Genomic DNA, 16317 nt, shown 5'->3' with positions numbered 1-16317 from the left:
GTGTCTTCTTATCCCACCTCAATTCTATTCATCAAGGGATGCTATACAGTGAATTCATATAAAATCATCACTCTTTCTAGCAAGTTGAATCTTTTTCACCCATTTTGGACCCTCATTTTGACTACTGGAGAAAGTACGCCTTGCTTATCCTAAGAGCAGTAATCTTACCAAGCTCCTTTCCTCTTCATTCTTAAGAAAGCCTAAAATGCCAGTTTTGTATATCATTTAACATAACGTCTTTTATTTATTAATTTTAATATTTGCAAGACTTGCTCTGTAAGATGCTCAAAAAAACATTTAGCAAATAAGAAGAATAGGCTTAATTATTCTGCTACACCAGAGCATGCTCCAAATGTGGATTCTTAGCGAAAGGAAGACAGAAGACTTTCTGAGCAAAACAACAGAATCTAGCATTTACAAGGTACAGTGAGTGTCTGCCACCAATCCAGTCTATTCTGCAGACACACATAGGGCCACATCCCCCATCACTGTTTTCTGGTCATGTGGCTGGAGATGGGATTAACAGCACCAAGCAAGGCTCCATCCCTTGCTCTGTCCATCGGCTGTAGCATCCTGGTAGCCTGCTTTTCTTACACACGTGCTGCCCTGAACTCATGAATGTAACGTAATGTGATGTGATCATAGCCTGTGATTGGAGCAGGTTGATAGCTCCTGGGAAGATTCTGTCTGCTGTCTATACTGATGGATTGTAAGAGTATTGTCTCTTGTGCACCGTGCACAAGGTAAAGTGATGCTGGGCTAGACGGCAGAGCTGTTAAGTGCTGCTCCCATCTTGGAGCTTTCTGGTGAACTCCCAGAACACATTTTTTGTTTGGGGAGTTCACAGAAATTCCCGTGAGACAGAGGGGAAAGCAAATTTATTTTTAAACCTTCTCATAATTGATAGCTGAAAATCTCTCAGTGTCCTCTCACGGTAGGTAACACGGCCAGCTTGACCTTACTCGTGCTGCTACAGAGACTGATGAAAAAATGGTTATCTCAGCTAGAGACTTACTTTCACTTAATACCTTGACACTAAGCTTACTGGAAAAACTGCTTTCATAAGATAGGTCCTGATCAACAAATACTCTGCACAGAATCTTGATAGTTATTTTCAGAATGTTTGGACTCAGGTTGCTTTGACCTTAGTTTTGTCAATAACTCCTGCCCCTTTCCAACCCCACTACATGAGAAGGAGCAGGTTTTGTTCTCAGGACACTGTTGTCCTGGATTGCAAAGCAAGAAATTTGGGAAAATAGCACTCAGCCATATAGCTGGGAGCTAAGATCCTTGAGGAACTGAACTACAAGTACTGGAATATCTTTCCTAAGGTGAAGACAAGCTTCAAACCTAGACATTAACAAATCTTGCCTAACAGCAGCTTCCAAAAAATCATTCAAAGATATTTGAAACTGTGTGGTCCAGCACAGTTGAAGTTGAGTCCAAATGGCATAGCTACACAGTGAACTTGACTGATACTGTATTGAGCCAGCACAGAGACCTCAAACAAGAGAAAGCTAAGCCAAAGAATAGCTCTGTCCAGGTTCAGCTCCTGGAAGCAGATCACCATGGTATGAGCTGAGTGAAGAGAGTACTAAGAAGTAGGGTACAAGAACAGGTGGTTGGAAGATCACAGCAGCACCTGGAACGGTTTTACACCCATCGAGGTATGGGTGCCAAAAGGAGCATGGCTAAACAGACAGAAAGCTGAGGTGCTCCCAGAGCAACAAAGACCTTCCAGAGGACATTCTGGCTATGGAAAATTACTTCTGCATCCAGGTGACTGAAAATGCTACCTAGTTATGTGTGACCATAACGGCTACTAATGGTTTCTATTTTCTTCCAAGACTAAGTCCTAATTTCAAAGTAGATCAAGATCCTTGTGATACAGCCATAGGAAAAAACAACAACAACAACCAAAAACAAAACAAAACAAAACAAAAACCACAGATATTCACTGACTTCTTAGCCTGGCATTGGTCAGAAAGAGCCAGGCCTACTCCATCCTCACCCCTACACAAAATTCACATGGGGAACCACTTGTCTACAGTACCTGCAAAACAAAAAAATTCTCAAGGATTATGCCCTAAAGAAATCACTGAGGTTATCATCAGCCAGTCTGAATGAAGTGTGTTTAATGGCAATCTCAAAAAAAATTATACAAAAATGAGCAGCCTCTATATCTCTATATACACCAAAAATGAAGATTTTCACTGAAATAGTTTGTCTTATAAACCATCTTGGGCATCTTGAGTGAAAAGACCTGAAGATAAGCAAAAAACACTCTGAAGCGCATTTTTAAAGTTTGTGGTAGACCAGGAACTATGCTTCAGAAAGCAACAATCTGGATTCAGAAACCAAAGCGTAAGAATAAACCCATTCAAACATATAAGGAAAGAATGCAGACGATGAGATCACTGGAAGCTTCCAGGTTTTTTCCTGTGAAAACCGAAGATAATCCAAATTGAACAGAGAGAGTACATGCACCTTGAACACCTTCCCTTCTTCCATATATATTGTATAGCCCAAGGCACTGGAGGCAGCTGTGGACACGAAATGCAATTTTATCAAGGAGCTGTCACTTTAGCCATCCTAGCAGCTGGGAACCTCAGAGCAGCACCTTTCCCACTGTCTCAGGGGCCACCTTCTGCCTTGCCTGTGTGGCGGAGCTCTAGGTCATTATTTATGCAGGTCCTTCAACTAGTCAATGCAGTTGTGTTTAAAATACAGGAGAGCATGAGAGCTTGAACAGCAGAGAAAGTGCTAGAGGAAATGAAAAGGAAAAATTTGGCTTACTGTGACTGAGGAAGCAGGACTTTCTGCACCTTACATACTGCTGCATGGGCTAAGATATACCTCTAGTCTGAAAATAGGAATTCCAATTACAAAAATACACATCTCAGAGACTTTGCTGTCATGCCAACAGATTTCAGATTCTACATAAATTCTGAATTGACTTTGAGGCTTACTGCATATGATACCAAGGCTTTGGTAACACAGATGTAATTAACGTGGTAATGTTTCCTTCTCTTACCATTGCACGGACTTTTCATGATTGCTGCTAGCCAATGCAAAACATTCTACTTCCTCTTACCCTGGTCTCTCCCTGAGTTGTTCTCATTTGCATACAGAATGGATGTGCACTAGACTTGTTTACAGTAATTAGCACAACAGGCACCCTGACTGGAGCCTCTGAACCTCAGATAGCACAAACAATGCATCCGCAAGCGCCAAGTGGAATGCTCCACTCCCAGTTGTTATTTCTCTGAAACGTGGACCTCGTATTTGCTTCCCACGTCTAATTAATATTTGTCTAATGTCCATGGTACAGCCATGGACACTGTACCCTCTTTGAGGCTACATTTAGAGTTCTTTCTCAACTGGAGTTTGAAAATAACTGTAATACATTTCAGTGACACTAGAGGGAAGCCAAAATGTTTCAACAACCCTCTAAAAATACAACTCGCAGCCCTAAACACAAAGTTAAGAAACAAAAAAAAATCTTTAGCATGGTATAGAAAATACCGGTCATACTTACTACATGTAAAGATGCCAAATAGGTTATTCATTTACAGCACAACTTTGGATTTTTTCATTGGCAGTCTGCATGCTGTTAGGCTCCACACTGTTCCCTCTGGGTGTTTCCTTGGTGACGCTATGAGCCTGGCTGCTTTTACAGTTGTAATGCATCTCCGACAGTGTAAGTTGCTAAAGTGCACTGTAAATACGGGTGGTTAAAGTCCGTGTGTTTTCTTCCTTATTTGCTGCTTCTGATACAAGCCCTGGTAATTTCTATTCTGCTCATCAGTTGTGTGGTTTTGTGTTTTGTTCAGCATCCATCACATTACTAAGGCTGTCCAAATGTCCTGTTCATCCACTCCACCTGTCTGTTTGCATGCACTACAGGAAAGGCTCCTTTCACCCAGGATGCTGAGGTAAGACAGATGTAAATGTGGTCAGAGCAAATGGTTTACATTCCTGCTCTGAGCTGCAGTGATCAGGCGCAGGGCTGTGTTAGGGTACCCCAAAAAGTGCTAGCCATATCTTCGACTAACTTCCCCTTACATTCCCTTTTCCCCTCTTCCAACTTCTTACTCTTCACTAACCACATTTCCTCCCATACAAGCACCTTTCAACACTAACTGCCTGATTTCAGTGGCCTGATATCCTTACGGGGTGTTTGATATGGGTGCTCTGGTAATTTCTAGCCAGGTGGAAATTTTGTTAAATCAGTACATTTGTTACCCACAGCTTACTGCTGTTTCTCATCCTGCTGTCTTTTTTAAAAACGACGCAAAGGGTTAACCATCGGCACACATACCTTAACGTATCTGTTTATCTTCACTCCCCAGCTAGAGGGGGGAACAAAACAAAACATAAAAACAACATTTGATATACAAAATAAGCTGATGGTAACACAATGCCAAAAATAGCTTATTATGTTAAGTGCAAGGGAGAAAAGCCTTGATATAAAGCTTGATTGCAACAACATTTCAATTTACCAGTTTAAATACAAGACTTGCATTAAAATATTTCTTGAGATACATCTCTTGCTCTCTAAGGTGATTCTTTTTTTTTAAATTTATATACACATATCCAGTTGTAACACTTGACAGTAGTCTTATGAAGCATTCAAAGAGCATAACTTGATAAGTACACGCTGTAGATATGAATGGTTAATGTCTATGATTTCCTCCTTCAAGGATTTATAACATTATGTTGAGTACTAGCCTCAGACAGGTGACCAGCCACCTGATGCAGTGTAATACCCCCAAGCCCTTCCCTGAGGTCCCACAGTCCAAGCTTCCAATGCTCACTGGATCCAGATGGTGTTGCCTCTTTCTGGTCTGCGAGGCTCTACTGTAAGTTCTCCAAAAGTGGAGAAAAACTGCTCCATTTCCTTCTGCAGCATGTCATTCCTCTTCTCTGCATCTTCTTTGGCCCGTTCTGCATTACGCATTTTGATTTCTACCATCGTGAACTTCTTCCGCTCTTGATCCAGCTCTTCGTGTAGGGCCATCAATTCAGTCTCCAAGGTGAGATTTCTCTGCTCCAAGCTGCAGAAACCGAAATAAAAGCAAACAGCTCCTGAACAGCACTCCTTTCATTCACTTGTGCAGAAATGCACACCACCACAAACTCATGCATTTGCCTTTTCAATTACAAAGCTTAGATTGAATTTCCAAGAGGTGTATCTACAAACTATGTCTTCATCAATGATCCCTTCTCATAGGGCACTCTCTCCTCCATAGCTCGTTTAGAAAATACATGATGGCAGCCACTGGTTATGGTGCACAGTGGCAAACAGCTTCATGTAATTCTCCAGTAAGCCTTTTACTTCTGAAAGTGTTGACTCCCAGCTCCCACTGTACTTGCACTAATTTAATGTAAAAGGTCAGAGTAACTCCCCGAATGCCTTTATTTTGCAACTCAGGTTTGTCAGTTGATTTATCTACTGTATCTGTATTTACAAATACAGATTGACAATTCAGAAAACAAACAAAAAACCCTGCGATCAACCTGGCTTATTTTTTGTCCTAAAAAGTTACCCTATTTTTGATCTATTTATCATTATATCTACCCTACTGACCTTGTGTTTGAGAAGACTGTGCACTACCTGTACACAAAGACATGGCTCCCCCATGTCTTCTTTAACAGGCCTGAGCTTTGAAGGAAAGACTCAGGCAAAGCAGCAGTGCAGAAATGGGACTGTGAGCAGAGGTAACTCCCAGATGTAGCACTGTCTGACTAGGAACAGGGACTCTGGAGAGAGGTTAGAACAGTCTCCCAGTCCCAAAATTTACAGGTGGAGTAATGCAAGACTGATTTCACTGAAAGGTGATGCCCAGTTGCACCTCAGTCTCTGGAGGACAGACATTGAGTAATGAAATCATTGCAAGAGCCTACTGATTTTGTCAGCCAGATTCCACGTAAACTCCTAAGGTTCTGGCTCTATTTCTGGTGCAGTGTAGTGTGTTGCAACAGAGGCAAACAGTTGCTCTGAAACAAACCCAATCGGATCATGATACCGGAAAAGCAATTCCATATGCCAGCAAACTCAGTGCAGAGCATGCAGCGATTGCAGCTAGTGCAGATTTTTAGCAACCCGTAAGAGGGGGCACCTCTTTTCTCTGCAAGAGCCGATCAGATGGCAGAGCCAAACCATCTTACCTCTTTAACCTTGTCTCATACTCTATTTTTTGTTTGGCCATCTCTTGCTTCAAGCTGGACACCAGGCTGTGGAGAGCACTGTGATTGTTAGTACTGTTGGCCACAAATGTTTCGCTGTTGTCACTGCTGCTGGTGGCCCGGCTGCTGTGGCCCCCCACGCTCCTTCGGTCACTTTTGTTCTCATAGTCACCCGGGTTGGACAGGTCTTCATTTGGTGGTCCATCCAGCACAGAGTCTTCAAAGTTACCCGCAAAGAAGTCCTGCTCTGGGCAGGTGGTGGTGGATGAACGACAGGAGGTGGAGTGCTCGGGGAGGGATATTTCACAAGACGACGTTGACCAGGTAGCACTGTCCACACTCTGTTTGTCATCAGAGTTCACCATGGAGAACTGCTGGTGGACGTTGTCATAGGTGGAGAGCCTGTTGTGCTGACCTGACTCGCTGACTGAATCCTTTTGCTTGTTGTCCCTCAGCGTGACATAGCCATTGGGCGCCCAGCCCGCAGCCCGGTTGTTGAGGGTGGTGGTGAGCCCGTCAGTGCTAGAAACACCCATCCGCACACCACCGTTTTGCATGCTCTGTGTGCCCATCTTAGTCACCGCTCCTTTCAGGGATGACGTTCTCCTGCTCTGCAGGGTGCAGTTGGGTAAGGTCTGGCTCTTCTCTTGGCCCTCCACAGAGCTGCTGAATGACCCGTTGGTGACTATGCCACTGCCTTTATTAAAAGCCGGATTTTTTTTCACCATGAGCGGTGGGCTTCTGGTGACATCTAATTTCTGGATGCTGTTCCTGGGGCTATTTGTCTTGCTGCCTGGCTGAGCAGTCGGAGATTCATTGTCCACGCTTCCCCTTTGGGGAGACTCAGGTTTATCCCAGGAGCAGCGCCTCACTGCTGTCTCCTTGGTGTTGTTATTCTCTTTGTTCTGCAACTGCCCCACTATTGCTTTCTTTGGCATTTCATTGTTATTGTTGCACACCTCAGGTCCCATCTCAGGGTCTGCGTCCTTGGGAAACAGCTCTTCATGCTTGCTTATCATCACTGACATCAGCTGCTGGACTACTACCGTACCTGAAAGAAGGCACCAAGCATGTGGTTATTAATGACCTGTTTTATTTAGAGCATAAATGCACTTTATGGGTCAAATTCCACAAATACTTAGCAAAAAATCAATTTCCACAAACATTTACGTAGTATGTCCATCTGTATGACACCCTGAATCTATACAACATGCCTGAAATTCATCTGGCCAACAGGCCAGATGAGCACCACCTCTTCTTTCCATCAAAACAAGCCAGCACACCTCACAGACCCCCAAACAACCACAATTTTTGCAAAGGAGCTATTACTGTGCCAGTTATTGCATCCCAAGAAGACCACAGAAGGAGATAATGAGTAGTAAAGAATAATGCCATTTTAAGTGATGTGTTTCAATGTGGAAATCACTTAAAACCAAAGTCCCATTCTGGCCAAGCACTTTCATGTAGTAGATTAACAGAAAGGCAGCAGGCGAGGGATTCACATTGCTGCAACACAGAAGAGTCAGTCTTCTGGAGCAAAACCGCAATAATGTGATGGAGTTTATTTCATGTGAATGCCTTTAACCAGTACACAGTGAGACTAGATGCAAGCAGGAGACTGTCACGTTATGGCATGGTAAGGAACTTATATAGAACCACAGCTTGCTACTTGCTTTAATAAATGACTGCATCTCCAATGACCCCTTGGTGTGCACACCACTTGGCTGCACTGCAGTTTACGTGCTACCATTTATAACTGGACTTGGGATAATAAAGACGTGCAACTGTTATTTCTTTAAACTGAACCTCGTTAAGGACTATTAAGAATCTTTCAGGAACAAGGTCAAGGTAGTTAGAACAACCATCCCATTTTTAAACTCCTGCAGAGCTTTCAGAGGTAGGCCGTGCTCTTTTAATCAGTCGTTTCCCACTGTGCAATATCAACTGCTTTGGAATACTTGGAATATCTTTATAACCTAGCCTTTTAAAATACAACTACTAAGAGACAAATCAGGCAGGTACTTGAAAACAGTTTTTTAGTGTTTTTGTGTGTTTGTTTGCTAAGGCAAAATCATGCATTAGAGGAATCATGCAGCAGGAAAATTCACTTAGTAATTCCCCTGTCAGGTGTAGCTGTATTCCTTCAGAACACAGCTGCACTGTTCAATGTGCAGTCTCTCTTAAAAGTTCCTGTATATTTAACTATGTGCAGCCTAACTGTACATCAGCACCATCTCATGTCAAATCTTAAAGAATATACCTAAGGAGAAGTCATAAATCTGTTTAAGTAAAGCTGTTTCTCATGAGTAAAAAAAATAAAAAATTATTTCCCTTCAGTGAGTATAGTAACCGTGCCATCTTCTACAGCAGCCACCACCATTTAGGCTGTTGAGAAGCAGGATGGAGAAATTTCTTCAGTCATTGCAAAAACAGTATTTCGTTTCCACCCACTTAAAACATCTTTCTTGCTCAAACTTAAACAAAAAACTCCTCTCAGCAGCCAGTTCTGAAAAAATACAGAACCAGAAGATACCTTTTTTTTTCCCAGTTATTAAATGAGTGGCTAACTCCTTTTCCCATCCCAACAGGATTTCCCATCTCCCATGGGGAGATTATGATGTAAGATGCCTAAACTAGGGCTTCAAGGACACTGTGAAGCTTATCTCTGCACCCCAATGTCCGATGGTCATGATGGATTTGAGAGAAGTATCTACAGAAACGAAGGGTAAGCCACAAATGCAATTTTAAGGGTACTTGGAGCTGCAAAGATTGATGATACTCATGCACAGTCACAGCAAATGTGCATGTAAATTGGACACCTGCCCCTGCAAAGCCTTTCGAGCCAATTGCATGATCAAACCATTCCCTGTGACAATGAGAACCCAGACATGACAGTGCAGATGGCAACTAAAAACCCTTTCCAAATTAGAAAGCTTTCTGGCTTGTTTAAGCTACTGTTCAGAATACTGTTCAGCTGCCCTGGGTATTCACCACTTTTGTTACATGACTTGGAAACACCATGTTTCTGTCTTCAGCAACACAGTTGTGTTGACAAATGGAAGGAAGAGGAAATACAGGACCTCAGAAGAAAGAAAGAAAAAAAAAAGTAAATAAACAAAGTCTATAGGGAATTATTATATCTGGAAAGAGGAAAATCATCAAATTCAAAGAAAAAAATAAATCCACACACTCCCAAATAAACCAATCACAAACTACCTTTTTGAATTTTGGTAAAACTGTCAGTGCAAGGTCAGTGTACAGCCCTAATTTCTGAGAAAGTTATGCAAATCATAAATACTAAGAAACTAGTGGTTGGAGGGAGAAAAGGCACCATGTAATTTATGGAGAATGAAAACCATAAGGTTTAAAAAAAATCTTACTGTGACAGTGATATTAGTTCTAATCACAGCAAAACGTTACAGCTAGACACTGCTGTAAATAACAGAATGCAGCCATTTGATCACTGTTGTGTAAGAAGGCGTGCAATACTTCTCTGCCTTCTGGGGGATTCTACATGGGTCACTGCAGTATGAACCTGCACCAACTTTATCCTTAAAAACTGCAGGTGAAATATTAACTGCACCTCTACCACATGTGCTGAATAAGAACATGCCGTATCTGCAGCAAGTGTTTAGAGGAAAAGTACATTTTTAATTAAGTTGCCAAGGCAGCAGAATTTAATGCAAAATCTGTTTGCAATGCTGTAAATGTCAGTCACTTTTACAGTATCTTGCAAGATTTAACCCATTGAAGAACACTGTGTCCGTAGAGACAAATATATAGAATTTACTGTTCATACAGCACAGACTGGTACGTACTGTTTGTAAATCTAAAGATATCCCTTCTTTCTACCTCAGGTTATTTACAGTCAACTCACCCTCCATGATAGTCAAAGGATCTTCCACTTTAGGGCGAAGGATGTTGGGGCCAAAAACAGTAGCCAGATTCTGCACGCTCATTTTGTTTACACCTGAATAAGACTGGACTTCATCAAGGAATCTGTGTGAAATAAAAATGCCTTTGAGGAACATTTAAAAAGGGAGGAAAGAAAAACAATCACAATGTATGATAGTTTCTTAACACTGTTGAAGTATTCCATTCCATATCCTCATGGAATATCATGAAAGCTCAAGGCTATTCTCCTCAGTTTCTTAATTTTTTTTGAAAACTATACATCGATAAAAAAATAAATCTCACTCTGAACTAACTTTAAGATAACTCTCTTGAAGATGGTGACTTTCTCCAGCATATTCAATCAATTATTTGACTCATAAAATATCTTCAAAATGCAAACAACTAATTAATTTTTATAACGGTTTAAGTTTATACTCATTTTCTTTTTTCTTTTTTTTTTTTTTTGAATGCTGGGAACTTCCTTTAAGTTCACAAATTGCAACTCTTGAAGACTTGTTTTTAAGATCTTATATGTTTCCACACAACTATTCTACCAGACGTGTGCAGTTTCAATGACACCATGCTTCAGGAGTGCAGAGCTAAGGCCAGTAACTGTAGCTAGAAATGGGAAAACCAGGGTCCTATGAAGCAGACGGTATATATTTACTTCTGCCTTTCTTATATTCTTGCAAGAGTACTTACCTACAGATGTATTTCAGTAGATTATAATTGACAGCTGGCAGGCTCTTTACTTGCTTCACCAATTCTTTCAGGCCCTATATATGCAGTTTAAAACACAGTGGGGAGGCAGAGTTTTCTTAGTATTTTGCTACAGAGACTGAGAAAATGTCAGCAATTCCAATTACAAGACAATAAACACATCACTGAAACTGCAGTAGTAAGACAAATGCTATACACGTTACCATTGGAAACGGCTTGTAGAACTCATTTTGAGGTGAGAAGGCTATATTTGCTAACAAGGATTAACTCTGGATAAAAATGCATACATATATAACTGACTTGGTTTCATCCCATCTTGCCCTCTGCCTTCGCTCTTTCTTATTTTGACCACCAGCAGCTCCATTCCTCCTTCCTCCTCCTTATGATAAGAAGGCTGAGGCTTCGAGGAACAGTTCTGGTTTGAATTAGTTGGTGTTTTCAGATGACAAACTATATATATATATATATATATATGTGTGTATGAACTTAGTTCTGGTCCATACTAGAATCAGACTAATAAACAGCTATTCCAGTTTGTGTCCACCTTGGGAATGTGATGAGCAGAACTGCACACAGTAATTTCTGTGCTCTGTGGAAAAAGCCCCTGGCTATGGTCCTTGCCAACCAGTGCCTTTAAACTCTTGTTCAGTATGGCATTTTGGTGCTTTGCCAACATCCATGGGGTCTGAATTACAGTACATTATGAACAAAATGCCATTCAAGATGGACGGACCACAACAGCACATGAGTTTGTAGGCTAAGAAAAAATGCACAGCTCTTTCCTTTAACAGTGACTACTCTTTTAACTTCTATATGGAGAAAGATGAACTGAAAACCTAGTCAGTTTTACAGCTGGATTGCTAAGCCACTAAAAACAGGATTGAAAAGGCTCATTTTCTGTAGTGCTGATTACTGTACGCTGCCAGTACCAACTCCAGCACCACAAGGCCACTGTGATTTGATTTTTGATTTCAAAATATAATTGTGAAAATGCTTCATGGCATAGTTGCAAACCAACTACAAAAATACACTCTGAAGTAAACTAGTATCAAATGAATGAAAATATAAGAACGAATATCACTGCATAAACCATGCAGTGGCAAACTGCAGCATTGTCAGGTGCCTTTACGTTGGAGCTATCGGTAGTTACAGACATAAAAAACAGATGCAAAGCAGATAGCTGCAACTTAAACCAAGCTCTGAGGATCCCCTGCCATAACTTGTGCAAAGAGCAAGTAAAATCAAACCAGCTGAAAGGTCTGCTCCCACCTTTTGCAAGCAGCTGACCCTGAGCTGTAAAGGCTAGCCAAGCACACAGCCTGCATTCAGAGGGTTTAAGAGATCAGGACCAAAGAAGATAGTTTCCAAAGACCTTTCTTCCCCCCATCCCATTAGAGGGGAGCAATTACCACCTCTGCTTTTGGCAGGCATTAAATGAAGGCTCAGAAAAGAGAGGGCCCCTCAGAAAGGAGGGACTCATACTCCTCTCAATTAATTGGAGGGTTAGGGAGGGGAACATCTGTACATCTACAGAACTTAGATATATGCAAGTCGATGGGGCCGGATGGGATCCACCTGAGGGTACTGAGAGAACTGGCGGAAGAGCTGGCCAAGCCACTTTTCATCATTTATCAGCAGTCCCCTGGCTATCAGGGGAGGTCCCAATCAACTGGCGGCTAGCAAATGTGACGCCCATCTACAAGAAGGGCCGGAGGGTGGACCTGGAAAACTATAGGCCTGTCAGTCTGACTTTGGTGCCAGGGAAGCTCATGGAGCAGATTATCTTGAGTGTCATCACGCGGCACTTGCAGGGCAACCAGGTGATCAGGCCCAGTCAGCATGGGTTTATGAAAGGCAGGTCCTGCTTGACAAACCTGATCTCCTTCTGTGACCAAGTGACGTGCTTAGTGGACAAGGGAAAGGCTGTGGATGTGGTCTACCTGGATTTCAGTAAGGCTTTTGACACCGTTTACCACAGCATTCTCCTCAAGAAACTGGCTGCTCATGGCTTGGACTGGCGTACGCTTCGTTGGGTTAAAATCTGGCTGGATGGCTGGGCCCAAAGAGTTGTGGTGAATGGAGTTAAATCCAGTTGGAGGCCAGTCGCTAGTGGAGTCCCCCAGGGCTCAGTACTAGGGCCAGTTCTCTTTAATATCTTTATCAATGATCTGGATGAGTGATCTGATCGAGTGCGCCCTCAGTAAGTTTGCAAATGACAGACACCAAGTTAGGTGCATGTGTTGATCTGCTCGAGGGTAGGAAGGCTCTGCAGGAGGATCTGGATAGGCTGGACCGATGGGCTGAGGCCAACTGTATGAAGTTCAACAAGGCCAAGTGCCGGGTCCTGCACCTGGGGCACAACAACCCCAAGCAGAGCTACAGGCTGGGAGATGAGTGGCTGGAAAGCTGCCTGGCCGAGAAGGACCTGGGAGTCTTGGTTGATAGTCGGCTGAATATGAGCCAGCAGTGTGCTCAGGTGGCCAAGAAGGCCAACAGCATCCTGGCTTGTATAAGAAGCAGTGTGGCCAGCAGGGCTAGGGGCGTGATTGTCCCCCTGTACTCGGCTCTGGTGAGGCCACACCTCGAGTACTGTGTTCAGTTTTGGGCCCCTCGCTACAAGAAGGACATGGAGGTGCTCGAGCGAGTCCAGAGAAGAGCGACCAAGCTGGTGAGGGGTCTGGAGAACAAGTCTTACGAGGAGCGGCTGAGGGAGCTGGGACTGTTCAGCCTGGAGAAGAGGAGGCTCGAGGCGACCTTTTCGCTCTCTACAAGTACCTTAAAGGAGGCTGTAGCGAGGTGGGGGTTGCTCTATTCTCCCACGTGCCTGGTGACAGGACGAGGGGGAATGGGCTAAAGTTGCGCCAGAGGAGGTTTAGGTTGGATATTAGGAAGAACTTCTTTACTAAAAGGGTTGTTAGGCATTGGAATGGGCTGCCCAGGGAAGTGGTTGAGTCACCATCCCTGGAGGTCTTTAAAAGATGTTTAGATGTAGAGCTTAGTGATATGGTTTAGTGGAGGACTTGGTAGTGTTGGGTCCGAGGTTGGACTAGGTGATCTTGGAGGTCTCTTCCAACCTAGATGGTTCTGTGATTCTGTGGAAGGGTCCAGTTCTAGCAGTATTTGAAATGTCAAAATGCAATTAAACAGAAAGAATAACCTTAGAAAGTTAGAGGAAAAGACTGCAATCAAAAGAATGAGCCGATTTATATTTACTTGGGGGAAAAAATATCTGGCTGACTTGAATACCCATAAACACACAGAACAATGTAAAATCAAGCACTTAATTTCATTTAGTACTTCTTCAGACTAATATACAGTACCCTATGCCACTGCAGGGCACATAGATGAACAAAATAGGGGTTCTATCAGATACTATGTTATGCAAATGTAAAGAATTTTTGGAAGGTGGCCTACTTCAGACATCTTTATGATGCCTTCTGATTTAATGATAGGCAATGAATAGAGTCCTTTGGTCTTTAAGCAAAAGTTAGTAAAATGTGTCATCTTAAAATGCTTAGAAGAAATGTGTCATCCTAAAATGCTTACCCCTCATTTTTTCACAAGAGTTGAACAGCAGCTCCTAAAACCCGACCTCTTACAGTTCAGGATAATGATCCATCGAAAGAAAACAAAGTGTCTTCCATGCAAGCTGGAAGTTACTGACCACAGTGATGTTCATTTGAACTGGTTTTGGTGACATGGAATAAACACAGCAAAGGGTATCTTGTGTTTTAATTCAGACTTCCAAACACATCGGTAGCAACAACTTTCATACAAAGATGGCGTCAATTAATTCAAGCACACTTTAAATTAGGATAGGTGATCAGCACCCTGTCTCTTTCTCAAAATTGTAACAGGTTATAACATGCTAACCTTTTAATTCATCATACTACTCAAAGTGCAAACTCACCGTTTCTTCCTCCTTGCTGAGCATTTTGGCACAGGAAAGAAAATCTTCATATTTTGCGTATGGTATGACTGGCTCTGGGAGTTCCCTTAGGTACAGCTTCAGCAGCGACGCCACTGTGTGCACATCTGTATTGCTGTTGGGTTGGAATACAGTAGGTCCTCAGTGTGAACCAGGAGAATGCAACTTACAGGCCAAAAGCTGCTTAACATTTTGATTGTCATCCCAGATTTTACTGTCAGCATTATATATATTTACAGATCATATCCGTGATCTGGTTTTAGTTTTATTGTCCTATAAAGAACTTAGAAGGGTACCTGCAAACAAGAGTCCATCAACTCTGTCGATGTATTATTATAAATAATTACAAATTGGGCCCGATTTGCAGACATAGGTGTTGAGATCCCAGCTGTCATTTACAGGCATCTCACACCAGTCATGCAAAGTCTGACTTAACTGCAAGACGCATTTCATTCTGATCCAAGGCAGCAGCCAGGCATTATATTTACACAGTGGGGATTATTCCCCTAGCAGAGGTGGCTCTAGCTCCCAAAACATCCCCAGCATGTCTCAGTTCCACTGTATCACTGCCTCCTTTGATAGGAGCATTAAGCAAGCAACTTCTAAAGACCATATATTCTATGTGTTCAGTCCAAACTTCATCTGAATTACAGGTCTTTTCCTGGCATGCGTTTTCTTCCTGTGGGCTCCCACAAAAAGACTACTCTGCCTTTCAGCTGTACCAGAAGAGAAACAGAAAACAAGGATATGCTCTGCACACACAATGGTAAATCCTTGAGAAATGAATTTTAGCTCCATCCTGTACAGAATAAGACAAACCACTGCATGTTGCTCGAATTCAGAACATGTCTGAATGCTAGAACAGCAGGTAACATTTTAGGGTCAAAGAGGCTGAGGGTCAAAGAGCTGATATAACATATGCTTTGTTGCAATTCCATTTATGGAAATTTAAGTTCTTTTTGGATATATCTAGTAGCATTCTAGGCTCATTAGCAGGTGTGCTAAAAGTAAGAAGACAGGACAAAGAACAAAACCACAGGTTAGGTATGCAATAAAACTTCCTTAAATCTTTCCATAGCATGTAAGATAACATCGGGGTAACTTAGGAGTGCTTCTGTGAAAATAAAAGTATAGAAATAGATAAAAAAATATGAATTTGCGTGAAGAAATCTCTCTTTTGTTAATTCCAACTCCTCTGAATTTAACTACTTGGGCATTTCTTAAAATCCTTCCTTACTGGAATGTTCTACATGCTTTTCCTGGTTCAGGTAAGAAGTTGTACTGCAAGCTGATACCCTTCCCTCTGACTTCTGAAGAGTTTGAAAAACAGATACTGAATTACGCTGCCTTCATTCATAAGAAATAAGTAATGCACAGACATTTCTATGATGCACATCACTGTATATTTTCTTTTTTTCTTTGAGGACTCCATACTTAGAACTTTTTAACATTTGCAGTCTCACAGAGGGAACCACTGGTATTTGATGCATTTAATGATTAACATACCTCTAGCAAAGCTTATTTGGGAATGATCTCTATTAAAACTAGAATGGCTTTTACTAAGTTAAATCTTAACAACAATGATG

At 42.1% G+C, this 16317-nt stretch overlaps 1 protein-coding gene across 11 annotated transcripts in view; it reads right to left on the bottom strand.

The window, feature by feature from the left end:
- Window positions 1-4320: 4320 nt before the first annotated feature.
- Window positions 4321-16317, bottom strand: part of ARHGAP24 (Rho GTPase activating protein 24) — a 181239-nt gene continuing 169242 nt past the window's right edge. For all 11 annotated transcript variants that reach the window (XM_035547646.2, XM_035547653.2, XM_035547664.2 and 8 more), the window contains 5 exons: window positions 14714-14846; window positions 10786-10859; window positions 10067-10188; window positions 6172-7240; window positions 4321-5057 (listed from right to left, as the gene is read on the bottom strand). In XM_035547646.2, the coding sequence (XP_035403539.1) occupies window positions 4814-5057; window positions 6172-7240; window positions 10067-10188; window positions 10786-10859; window positions 14714-14846 (1642 nt within the window). In that variant the 3' untranslated portion in view covers window positions 4321-4813. The remainder of the gene's footprint in view (window positions 5058-6171; window positions 7241-10066; window positions 10189-10785; window positions 10860-14713; window positions 14847-16317) is intronic.

This window comes from Cygnus atratus, chromosome 4 (genome assembly GCF_013377495.2).
Source record: "Cygnus atratus isolate AKBS03 ecotype Queensland, Australia chromosome 4, CAtr_DNAZoo_HiC_assembly, whole genome shotgun sequence".
In the NCBI taxonomy this organism is placed as follows: Eukaryota; Metazoa; Chordata; class Aves; order Anseriformes; family Anatidae; genus Cygnus; species Cygnus atratus.
Note: the sequence above shows the minus strand (reverse complement) of the source record. Positions and strands in the feature narration are given on the sequence as shown.